Source organism: Dromaius novaehollandiae, unplaced genomic scaffold, assembly GCF_036370855.1.
Source record: "Dromaius novaehollandiae isolate bDroNov1 unplaced genomic scaffold, bDroNov1.hap1 HAP1_SCAFFOLD_37, whole genome shotgun sequence".
Classification (NCBI taxonomy): domain Eukaryota; kingdom Metazoa; phylum Chordata; class Aves; order Casuariiformes; family Dromaiidae; genus Dromaius; species Dromaius novaehollandiae.
In genome coordinates, this window is record NW_026991398.1 from 126,193 (window position 1) to 139,107 (window position 12,915).

The 12,915-nt window shown below is 53.6% G+C and overlaps 1 protein-coding gene across 1 annotated transcript; it reads left to right on the plus strand.

Annotated features, from left to right (window-relative positions):
• Positions 1-4,691: 4,691 nt before the first annotated feature.
• Positions 4,692-5,246, plus strand: LOC135326162 (olfactory receptor 14A16-like; the record flags this gene model as incomplete). The annotated part of the gene is made up of 1 exon (XM_064504010.1): positions 4,692-5,246. A coding segment is annotated over one exon (555 nt), but the record flags the coding sequence as incomplete, so codon positions are not given.
• Positions 5,247-12,915: the final 7,669 nt, after the last annotated feature.

Below are 12,915 nucleotides of genomic sequence, written 5' to 3' on the forward strand. Positions count from 1 at the left end.
CTGTGGCATCCCTTGCAACCGTCGATCCTAGAGGAGCTTTGGCTTTCCTAACTACTTCCCTACTTCCTTGGACAATATTTCTGAATTGCTGCTTTGCAGCCTCTCCCTGCTTCCCATTCCTGTGTGTTGCCTTTTTGTAGTGTTGTTCAGTTGTGCATTTAGCCAGCCTGTCTCCTGAGATGTCTACTTGTGCTCCTGGGTATCAGTAAGGGCCATTCTCGAGCTTGGAGGATGCTGCCTTAAAGACCGGCCAGTTTTCTGAGCTCCTTTGCCCTTCAGAGCTGCCTCCCAAGGGATTCCTCAACCAGTCTCCCCAGTAGGCCCAGGTCTGCACTTCTGACATCCACAGTCTGGACTCTGCTCCTCTTCTTCCCCGCTCCCCTCAGGAGCAGGAGCTCCACTACCTCGTGGCCACTGCAGGCAAGGCTGACACTGATTATCATCACATCCCTGGTCAGTTCTGCCTTCTTTGCAGGTTCCAGGTCCAGGAGAGTGTCACCCTTGTTGAGCTGCCTGGCTTAACTGTGCTTGGAAGTTGTCCTCCACACCCTCCAGAATCCTCCTGGACTCTGCACCTTGCTGCATTGCCCTCCCAGGGAATGCCAGGGAGATTAAAGTCTCCCCATAGGAACCAGGGTCTGTGATCCACAGACTTCTTCAGGTTGCTTAAGATTGCTTTTGTAGTTCTGCAACAGCTTGTGCATCTCCACTTCCTCTTGTTTTGTGGCCCAGGCTTTGTGCCTTTGTGTATATTTGGGCTGCAGAATCTCAGCTGTGGCACCAGGGCTGAGTGCAGAGTTGCTACTGTAAAACCTGTTCCCCAGAGACAAGGACGCCATGTATGCAATGGCCCCACTTCAGAACAGAGACCTGCTGATGTAGGCGATATATGGTGATATAATGATGATATGAGGCACCCACTAAGAGAGCAAACCCTGCAGTAGCCAAGGCCAGGGAGAAACAGAGCTGGGCCATGCAGCTGTGGCAGCAAAAGTGTTTTGTGCCCAAGACGACTTTGCAGCACCTTGGGGCCTATAATAGAAGTTACCAGATGTCCAGGAAGGACAAGGTGCCTCTGAGAAGGTCCTTGGGCCTGAACAGCCTGCAATCTAGCCACACTGTAGCTGCGTCATTAGCATGGTCCCGGTTCACATAACTGGGGGGTGAGAAAAGCTTTAGGGAGAGGAGAACTAGATGGATTTGAGAGTGTAGAAGTATGTGTGGAGACCGTGGTGCAATGTGCAGCACGCTTGGATGTAGATGCAATAGACTTTGCCTAAAGGCAGTGGTGGGAATCCCTTGCTTGGGAAGAGGTAGGAGACTCGAGATGCCCTGGGGTGTTTGTCCAGCTCCCACTCCAGAGTGGCATGATTTTCCTGTAGGTCCTGAGCTGTATCTGCTAGAAACATGGTGGTTGTGCTGGGCACCCCGTGCAGGTGACATGGCCCTGCAGGCCTGTTGTCATTGCATTAAACCAAGTGTCTGCACTGAATTACATCAGCTGTTTGCAACATCAGGATCTGCACAGGTCTCAGCTTCAGGGTGAGCGGAGCTCTTGCAGTAGTAGGTAGCTGGTGTCATTTCAAATGGCCAAGGAGATTCTCCACCTGGCAGCTGATGCCCCAGAAAGATGTGGGTTTCAGAGCTGTTACATCAGAGCAAGGAGACACTGGTACATGTCTTGGACCACCTCTGGCATTTCAAATGTCAGAAGCTGTTTGCATATGAACAACTGACTCCCACACTCCATCTCCACTGATTACAATGGGAGCTTAGACAAGAAGCAGACAGTCACACCATGCACCCCAAAACCTGGGCAAGGGGAATCCCACCTCCTGTGAGTCTGTGGAGTGCACAAGAGGGAACTGAATCCTACTGCATCCCAGGAGCTTCCAGATCAGTATTTAATGCCTAGCTTGACACCTCGAAACCAATTGCTAAGGCATGAATAAATGAACTCCCTTCTTGTTCCTGCCTAGGTGTCCTGTCTTCTTATGGGATGGGAGCAGGCCCTTCCAGAGTGGGACATTTCCACCTCTCCCAGATAACCATCTTCTGATGAGACAAACTGAAACACTGAACTCAGTCTCTCTCCCCTGTTTAGGGAGGGACAATCGGTGATTATTTTAGGCTACTTCAATGGGCATTTTCCAGGGGTGACCACATGGTCTTTGAGGAGATGTCAGCCCTGGAGCCCCGGGAACTTCCTGAAGGTGCACAGGGCACAGAGAAAGTCATGTCTTTGCTGGGCCTGGCTCCTGGGACTGCAGGAGCCCATGGCAACCTGGCAGGCACTGCAGAGAGACAGCTCTGTCCAGGAGCAGCTCCTCTTAAAGGAGCAACAAGACTGAGGGCACTGCCTGCAGGCACCAGGATGAGAGGAGCGGCTCAGAAGCTAAAGACAGTCAGAAATGGGAGGACGACTGAGAGCTCACTGTGAGGAGAAATCTTCACCACCCTTGACACAGTAAGTCTCTGGCTGCAGGGCAATGCTGCTGTGGTTCCCGGAGGGTTCTTCTGCAGCTGGCACCTTCCACAGCTGATATGTTCTGTCAGGGTGGCTCTGCCACCTTCTCCTGTTTGGAGCAGGTGGAGCTTTTGAGCAGGGATTCCCAGCCACACCATCACAGGGACAGGGCATCACTGCTACCTTCTCCCAGGGACAGTGCAGGGGTGTGAAGCCAGAGAGTGCACCCATGTCTGCCCAGGGCTGCAATTCAGAGCAGTATCCCTGAGCTCCAGGGTGCTGTGTGACCGGGGCAGGGACTCTGCCGCCTGTGAGGGTCAGCACTCAGCCTGCCCGAGGAACTCCCCACAGCACTGTGGGGAGAAGCTGTGGGTGGAAGGAGTGACCCCTGGCAGGGCAGGTTCATTCTCCTATTGAGAGAGTGCTGTGTGGATCGGGGCTGCACTCAGGTTCAGCTCACCCCCAGGATTTTTCCAAGGGACCTTTTCAAGAGGAATGTCAAGGCGAGGGTTACCTTAAAGATAAGGAGCTTTCCTAAGTCTCTGCTTTCACCTTCCTACTGTTTGCAGGTGGGGGGGGGCGGGATGTGTGTGGAAAAGGAGCTGTCAGGTTTGGACAAGAGACTGACACTCCTAGACCTTTACTGTGAGAGATCAAGAGGTCTGCGATGAACCTCAGTAAGCTCTTTCCCCACTCTGGATGGGATCTGTGAGCACTGACAGGGAATAGACATGGGATAGAGAAACAGCTCCCAGGAGGAAAAGGCAGTGAAGATACAACCAGTGAATGAGAAGAAACTAGAAACAGAAATGCTGTGCAGGGGGTAATTTGGAGAACTCCCTCAATGCAGACAGCTTCCTCTAAGCAATCCCCCCATGTCTCCTCTCCCACCCAGCAGAGCCTTTGCCCTCAAGGCCATGGGGTGCAGGCCATGAGCCCCCTCCTCGGCAGCCTGAGCTCCAGCTCCAAAGGAGCATCCCTCCTGCAACATGCCCATTTCCCACTGCACAGCAAAGGTGCTGAGAGTGACTGTCCTGAGATGTTGCTGTCTGGGAGGTGGTGTGCACAGCTGGGTGCAGTGAAGGCTTTCCTGCGTGCCCGCCTGCCTCTCCCTCCTTGCTTTCCCTTTAGGAGGAGAGTCACAGTATTCCTCTTTGTTTCCTCACCTCACCTCTCTGTGCTGGTCTGGTTCTTGCTCTTGTAGTCTTTGTGGTTAAGGCAGTAGCTTCCCACTCCCACTACATGGCCTGAAGAAACAGTGAAGATGGTAAACTTAATGTGAGGGCAGGGTTCATCTCACTGGGACAGAGACATCTAGAAGGTCAGGTCACCCCCTGTCTTCACTGTTTCTTTCCTTTGCTGGAGTGGGAGCTAATGTGACTGATTCTGATACAGACACTTCCATTCAAGAGGGCAAGGTTGGGGGAGATGACTCTCTAACACGGATCTTCTCTTTCAGCGACAGCTGGCATAAGTGTTATATTCATCTCTCACAATGATAAAAAGAGAATATTCCCACTGCATCACTGGACCAAATGCCCTAACTCAGCTCATGGCATCCATCTGCAGGTATCCCTACCAAATACACAGGATGGTCTGCCACCTCCATTTACACACTCCGGCAGAGCAGCACTGACTCCTCCGGAGCCCATGCGCAGAAGCCCATGCTCTGCACAGCACACTCAGACAGCACAAAACAGAGGTCAGCTGAAAGGAGGTAAAGCAGAAAGGCAGTGTTAGGGGGAGACTTGGGGGAGTGGAATGGGATTTGCTTAGAGAAGCCTGTCTTAACTTGACCATGCCTTTTCCTCATGGGACAGTTCCCCAAACTGAGATGGAGCACATGTCCAACAGCAGCTCCTTCAATGAGTTCCTCCTCCTGGCATTCGCCGACACACGGGAGCTGCAGCTCTTGCACTTCTTGCTCTTCCTGGGCATCTACCTGGCTGCCCTCCTGGGCAACAGCCTCATCATCACAGCCGTAGCCTGCAACCACCACCTCCACACCCCCATGTACTTCTTCCTCCTCAACCTCTCCCTCCTTGACCTTGGATCCATCTCCGTCACTGTCCCCAAATCCATGGCCAATTCCCTGTGGGACACCAGGGCCATTTCTTACTCAGGATGTGCTGCCCAGGTCTTTTTTCTTGTCTTTTTCATGTTGGCTGAGTATTGTCTTCTCACTGTCATGGCCTATGACCGCTACATTGCCATCTGCAGACCCCTGCACTATGGGACCCTAATGGACAGCAGAGCTTGTGTCCAAATGGCAGCAGCTGCCTGGGCCAGTGGTTTCCTGAATGCTCTCCTGCACACTGCTAACACATTTTCAATACCACTCTGCCAAGGCAACACAGTGGACCAGTTCTTCTGTGAAATCCCCCAGATCCTCAAGCTCTCCTGCTCAGACTCCTACCTCAGGGAAGTTGGGCTTCTTGTTGTTAGTATCTGTTTAGGCTTTGGGTGTTTCCTTTTCATTGTGGTGTCCTATGTGCAGATCTTCACTGCTGTGCTGAGGATCCCCTCTGAGCAGGGCCGGCACAAAGCCTTTTCCATGTGCCTCCCACACCTGGCCGTGGTCTCCCTGTTCATCAGCACTGCAATGTTTGCGTACCTGAAGCCCCCCTCCCTCTCCTCCCCAGCTCTGGATCTGGTGGTGGCTGTTCTGTACTCGGTGGTGCCTCCAGCAGTGAACCCCCTCATCTACAGCATGAGCAACAAGGGGCTCAAGGACGCAGTGAACAAACTCTTTCAGCTGGTACTAGTTCAGCAGCAATAAGCTGCCCATCCCTCTTCACAGGCGATTTCTAATTTTCTCAGACAACTCTTATGCCTTGGGTATTCTCCCTGTGATAATCATGCTTGTAGAGAACTTTTTTGAATTCATCCCACTTCTCCAGCAGCAGGGACCCCCCACTCAGTCTGCCTGAGAGGCCTTCTGTGAATGTGTCTGTCACTGTGTCAGAGCTGGCCTGTCTCTAATAAAAGGGGATTTCCTCAGTGCTGTGCTTGAAAGTTGATTTCTTCTTCCAAAACTGAAGCCAATAATTCACGCAAGAGCTTTCACCCTTGAAAGGACTGTTGCTTTCTGGGAGGTCTGCATGGGCTAAAGGCAATGAGCTCATGGGATACTGTGTTAGGGAATGAGGGCTGGATTCAGCTCTCACTTGTGGGTGCCCAGTGCTCCTGGAGGTGCTGAGTGGTCAGGCGGTATCTGCCTGGGACTGTCTGCCCTATGACAGGGCTGGTGACAGATGCCCACAGTGGGGACCCTGCAGGCAGAGGGAAGGGAGCTTGGAGAGTGGTTCATGTCACCTTCAATGGGCTGGATCTCGGAACACACCTGAACACAGCGTGAGCCATTTGAAATGTCCTGTGATTGCTCAGAGCATCATCCATGGCCACAGACCCCTTGGTAGAGGGTTGTCAGGTGCAATGATGCCCGTCCAGCTGGGTCTGCTTCTTGCCCCAGCCACCACGGCCAGTGCACAGTCACCCCATGGCCCTGGGGCACCACAACCCGCTCGCTCTGCAGAGCAGCACCACCAGCTCAGGGCCCTGTGGGGAGCACAGGGGAGGCTCCAGGAGTGGCCAGGCAGGCCAGCACTGATGCACTCCCTGGGGTGAGGACACACACCGGTGGGTTTGTGGGGCAGAGCCAGGTCTCGTGGAGGGGAAGCAAGACATGCCGGGTGCAGGAGAGTGGAGGCCATTTGCAGCCCTGGCTGCACAGCCCAGCTTTATGGGCGAGTCTTGCTGTGCGGCCAACTCGTTCCTGCTGGGCTCAGTGCCTGTATCGAGGGGAAGAGCCAGGCCTAGCCAGCCTCTCTGCTGGCCCAGACCCCAGCAGGCCCTGGGGACGGCTGTGTGCTAACCCCTGTGTGGGACATGGCCAGGGCTGGGCAAGGTGCAGAAACTGTGGGGGCTGCCAAAGCAGGAGGACTGTGGGGAGATGGGGCACCGAAGACTGTCGCAGGGACTGTGCCAGGGGGATGTTGGCCTGGCCCACGAGCTCTTGTCCTTGCTCCAGCTGTTGCTGGAGCAGAGGCCGAGGACCACGAGGTCCCTCAGGCAAAGCTGTGCTCCTTGGGGAGCTGCCCTGAGCACCACAACAGGCAGAGCTGTCAAGATTTGTCACAGGAAAACATGTTACCAAAGACCTCATGTATGCAAAGACTTTGATTGCAAGTGGTGACATGCTGGCATAGATAGCAGGTGGCAATGTAATGGTGAAATGAGGTTCCCCCTAAGAAAGCAAACCCTGCAGGGCCCAAGGCCAGGGAGAAACAGAGCTGGGCTGTGCAGGAATGCCAGGAGAGGGGTTTGCTGCCTGAGCTGCCTCTGCAGCATCTTAGGGCCTGTGGCAGACTTGAACCAATCTCCAGGTAGAACAGGGTGTGACTGAAGAAGCCCCTGGGCCTGGGCAGCTTGTGATCCAGCCACCCTAAGGACACCGTGAGCCCAGTGCCTGTTCTTATCATATTGAGGAGTGAGAAGACATTCAGGGGGAGGAGAGCTAGAAGGGTTGGAGAGGGTAGAGACTAGAGCAGAGACCTTGCTGTGATGTGCCTCTCCCATTTAGGAAGTGCACTTGGATGCAGACAGTGCAGATTTTGCCTAAAGACAGTGCTGGGATTCATTTGTTTGGGCACAGGCAGGAAACCTGAGATGCCCTGGGACACTGGCACAGCAACCACTCTGAAGGGGCATGCTTTTCCTGCAGGTCCCATGCTGTATCTGCTAGGGACACGTGGTTGTCCTGGACATCCCAGGCATCTGAAATGGCCCCACACGCCTATTTCTGTGTCATTAAATGAAGTGTCTGCCCTGAACCACAATAGCTGTTTTTAACATTGGGATCTTCAGATGTCTCAGCTTCCTAGTGAGACGAGCTGTGGTTGTAGTAGGCATCCAGGGTCTTTTGAGACGACCAAGAAGATTCCCCATCTGGCCCCCACCTGATGCTCCAGAAGGATGTGGGTCTCATAGTTGCTCCATCAGAGCAAGCAGACACTGGCACATGCCTGGGACCACCTCTGCCTCTTCAGCTGTCCCCAGGTGTTTGTGTGTGAGCAACTGACTCCCACCCTCCATCTCCAGTGATTCCAATGGGAGCATAGACAAGGAGCTCCCATGCAGACACCTCTGTTGTGCTCACTTTGGCTTGGTAAGGGGAATCTCACCTCCTGTGTGTTTGTGGGGTTCACAGGAGGGATCTGAATCCCACTGCATCCCAGAGGCTTCTAAACTGGCATGAGATGCCCAGATTGACTCATCTGCAACAACACCTGAACCATGTGTCCATGAGCTCCCTTCTTGTCCCCTTCTAGGTGTCCTGCCTAGTTAAGAGACAGGAATAGGGCCTTCCAGAGTGGGACATTTCCACTGATCATAGATAGTCATCCTCTGATGAAATAAACTGCAGTGTTGGAATCTGTCTTTCTCCACTCTTTAGCAAAGGAGAATAAGTGATTATTTTAGTCTACCTGAGTGAACATTTCCCAGGAGGAGGGAGCACAAGGGACAGAGAAATTCAGGCCTTCAGCTGGGCCTCTGCTCTTGAGTGGGGCCAGGCTCCTGGGATGGAGGGAGCTCATGGCAACCTGGCAGCACTGCCCAGACACAGCTGTGTGCAGGAGCAGCTCCTCTGCCAAGAGCAGCAGGGCTGCGGGCACTGCCTGCTGCTGCTGACATGAGCTGAGAGAAGGCAGAGAGAAGTGGAAGGCAGTGTGGAGTGGGAGGACAGAGGAGAGCGTGTTGTGGGAGGAATCTTCACAGCCCCTGACACGGTAAGCGTCTGGCTTCAGGGCAATGCTACTGAGGTTCCTGGAGGGATTTTCTGAACCCAGTCCATCCTATAACTGACAGATTCATACATGAATTCAGTGACCTGTGGCAGGACAGGTTCATTCTCCTGTTGAGAAGGTGCTGCATGGATCAGAGGTGCCAGCAGTGCGAGCTCATGCACAGGTTATGTCCGAAGGGTCTTTTCAGAGGAAGGTCAAAAAAAGGCTAATTGAAAGGGAAGGAGCTTTCCTTTTAGTAAAAGCTCATTAGTACTACTAAAACTAGAAAAAAATATATTCTAATTTTGGCAGGGAGAAAAAAGGAAAGAGCCTTCTGGTTTGGCAAGGAACCTGGACTCTGAAACCTTCACTCTCAGAGATCAATAGGTCTGTGAGAAACTCCAGCAAAGCCCTTCAACCCCACCTCAGCCGACAGACAGCACCAGCAGCACCTTTACTGCCTTTTAAGAGCTTTTCTGACCTGCTCCTTAGGACCTGTGAGAACAGAGATACCTGTGCCCAGTGCCCTGTCCTGGGCAGTTTCTGTAGGGCAGAACTGAACACACAGAGGGTGGGAAGGGGTCTGGGAGCACTGGCAGGGAAAAGATGTTGGGACAGAGAAAGAGCTGCCGGCAAGGACAGTGCCAGGCAGCAGAGATGGGCAGGGAAGGAGAGGGAACTGCTAACAATCATTATGGCAGGATGGATTTGAGCAAGTCTTGGTCAGTCCCTGCAATGCAGACAGCTTCTTCCGAGCAAGCCTCCCATGTCTCCTCTCCCACCCAGCAGAGCCTCTTCCCTGGCAGCCATGGGGTGCAGGGCATGAGCCGCCTCCTCTGCAGCCAGACCTCTGGCAGAGGAGAGGGGCTTCTCTCCTACCACGGGCAAGTTTACTGCTGTGCAACAAAGGGGCTGAGAGTGACTGCCCTGCGATGTCACCGTCTGGGAGGCAGCATGCCCGGATGGGTAAGGTGAAGGCTTTCCCGAGTGCCTGTCTGTCTCTCTCCTTGCCTCCCTTGGCAGCAGGATCATGGTGTTGTTCCTTGTTTCCCGTCCTCTCCATGCTGCTCCTGTTCTTCTCTCGGGCTCCCTGGGGTTGGGGTTTTTCAGCTGCAGTTGAGACACCCGCCCTGCGAGTTGTGCAAGAGAGGGGTCTGCACTGGAGCAGAGTGTCCGCAGCCCCCTTCTAGCCTGTGCAACTCCAGGAAATGCAGTCTGTGGGGTTGGGAATTGAGCTGACTCTCCCTTAAGGAGAGCCCATCGTCAGTCCTAATGGTCCTTTGACTGTTTCCCTGTTGGGTCCTGCCAGGCTGCGAGCTGCCCTCTAGAAAGGCACAGCTGTCTCACAGCATCTCTGTGATGTCTGAGAGAGAAAAGAAGAGGGTTCAGAGATGCTGAGAATATGGAGATTGTGGTGGGAGGCAGTATATGGGCATCTGAAAAGAGCCCTGTGTGTCCTTGGCTAGAAGGGGAGTGTAGAGACCTCCCTCTGGTGCCCTGAGAAAGGCAGAGAAGGTTGGAGATCTGCTCTTTGAAACTGGACTCATCTGCTCCCAGATGTGGCTGGTTTCTTTTTAGGGCAACATAGGAGTGTGATCATCCCCCAGCTCAAAGAGGTGGGAGCACAGGACAGCTGGGAACAAGACTAATAGACAGACTAGCTGTCCTCACTCTGCACCAAGTAGCAGTGAATCTTTTTGTTTTTAAAGACTCACAGTAGAAATGCTGAGAATTTCTACCTTTGAGGAACACTCCCCAGGGGTAACAGGGGCATCTAAAAGAAAATAAACCCCATTTAAAAAATCCCTAAAACTCTGTTCCTCATTCTTTAGAGCAGGTAGTGAAGACATTGAAAAGCTATTCCACATGACAAATAGATTTTTTTTTGACAGAAATTATGAGAGTCAGAGCTGTTTACCTGCATTCCCATGTTCCCACTACTGTACATCAGGACTGACTCCTCTGCAGCCCACGGACAGAGGCTTCTGCTCCTTACAGCACAATCACCCAGCACAAATCAGATCTCAAGCAAAGTACCTGCCCAGAGATCCTCCCAAAAAAGAGAGAGGCAAAGTAGTATTTTCAATTAGATTTTTTTTCTTTTTCCTTGGAAGGTCTCCCCTAACTTGCCAATGTCTTTTCCTCCTTAGACAATCCCCAAAGCCCAGTGGGACCACATGGCCAACAGCAGCTCCTTCAATGAGTTCCTCCTCCTGGCATTTGTGGACACACGGGAGCTGCAGCTCTTGCACTTTGCGCTCTTCCTGGGCATCTACCTGGCTGCCCTCCTGGGCAACGGCCTCATCATCACAGCCATAGCCTGCGACCACCACCTCCACACCCCCATGTACTTCTTCCTCCTCAGCCTCTCCCTCCTCAACCTTGGCTCTGTCTCCACCACTGTCCCCAAATCCATGGCCAATTCCCTGTGGGACACCAGGGCCATTTCCTACTCAGGATGTGCTGCCCAGGTCTTTTTCTTCTTTTTCTTATATTCAGCAGAGTATTCTCTCCTCACAGTCATGGCCTATGACCGCTTCGTTGCCATTTGCAAACCCCTGCACTACGGGACCCTCATGGGCAGCAGAGCTTGTGTCAAAATGGCAGCAGCTGCCTGGGCCAGTGGTTTTCTTTGTGCTCTCCTGCACACCGCTAACACATTTTCAATACCACTCTGCCAAGGCAACACAGTGGACCAGTTCTTCTGTGAAATCCCCCAGATCCTCAAGCTCTCCTGCTCAGGCTCCTACCTCAGGGAAGTGGGGCTTCTTCTGGTTAATACCTGTTTATTCTTTGGGTGTTTCATTTTCATTATGGTGTCCTACGTGCAGACCTTCACTGCTGTGCTGAGGATGCCCTCTGAGCAGGGCCGGCACAAAGCCTTTTCCATGTGCCTCCCGCACCTGGCCGTGGTCTCCCTGTTTCTCAGCACTGGCATGTTTGCCTACCTGAAGCCCCCCTCCCTCTCCTCCCCAGCTCTGGATCTGGTGGTGGCTGTTCTGTACGCGGTGGTGCCTCCAGCAGTGAACCCCCTCATCTACAGCATGAGGAACAAGGAGCTCAAGGATGCCCTGAAGAAACTAATTCAAGTGGTACTATTGCAGCAGCAATAAGCTGCCCACCTCTCTTCACAAGTCATCTCCAGTTTATCTCAGGCAACTCTTCTGTTTTGCGCTTTCTATCTGTGATACTCATGTTTGTGCACAAATGTTTGAATGCATCCCACTTCTCCAGAGACAGAAACGCCATCTGTCTGACTGAGAGGCCTTCTGTAAATCTGCCCCTCACTGTGTCAGAGCTGACCGCTCACGTAGCATCTCTGTAATAAAAGGGGATTTTTCTCAGTACTCTGCCTGAAGGCTGGGCTCTTCTTCCCATCTGGAGCCAAGAATGCGCTCAGGGAATTGCACCTGAAAAGGCCCTGTTGCTGTGCCTGGGTTTTGCATGGGCTTAGGGGCATCAGCTTGTAGAGTGATGTGTTAGGGAAGGAGGGCTGGATTGAACTGTCCCTTGCAGGTGCCCAGTGCCCCTGGAGGGGGTGAGTGGTCAAGAGGTATCTGCCCGGGGACTGTCCCACATATTACAGGGCTGGTGACAGATGCCATTCCTGCTGGAAGGGGATATGAAGCCACCCAGGGAGCACAGAGGATCTCCAGGGCCAGCATGTGCCTGGAGTGGGCAGGCTGCTCAATCCCTGGGGCCGCAGGAGTTGCTCAGAGGGGCTGCAGGCAGCCAGGGTGAAGGATCTCTGGTCATGAGAGCAGTGGAGACATGGAGTGCCTGGCCTCCATTTCCTTGTGCCATTGCTGGTCCCCAGGTGTGGGGCTGATGGGGAGGCTGACACCCCTCTCTGCCCCCCAGCAGCTGCTGTGGCCTGCAGAGGGGCTGGGGCTGTGGGGTGAGTGCCCAGAGCTCTGCAGTCCCCTGCCACAGGCACTGCTGTGGGGCCACCCCAGCCTGGGCTGCTCTGCTGGGTGTGCTGGGGAGAGGGCAGGGGAGGTGGGGAGAGCTGGGGAGGGTCTGGGCTGGACTGGAAAGGGCCTGGGAGAGGACAAATGCCAGCAGGCAGCTCCTGCGTGTGAACGGCAGTGTGGGAGCACACAGCCATGTGCTTGCAGGCAAATGCAGGTCTGCTGGGAAAGGCAGCAGGACATGGCGGGTGCAGGAGAGGAGAGCCCAGGTAGTTCCCTATGCTGCATGCTGTCATGGCAAGGCAGGAAAGGGAGTGTCCGACACCTGCATAGAGGGACACTCAAGGTTCATGAGAGGTTAATCAGGACAGATTTAATAGAAGACTTATACTCCAAACTACCTGGGAAGCCCTGGGAACTGCCCAGGGGGGTCGCTGTTGGACCTCTGTGTATCTTCAGGGCCCCTTAAATCTGCTAAAACTATTTCCTTATCTCAGTTATGCTAAGCTTGAGCAGCTACTGGCTGCGAAGCAGCTAGACATTGTTGACAAAATGGAATATGCATGTCTGACCTTTGACGGGAATTCGATCAGCGTGCAGAGAGCACATGCTGGGGCTGCAATCACACAGCCTGCCAGTCCCCTGCCTCCTCACCAGATCTCCTGCAGGTGCAGGACACTACACATGCACACGCTAGGGAAGCTGCCCCATGGTCATCGTCCCAGACCAGCCCTTCCAGCACTTGCTGCAC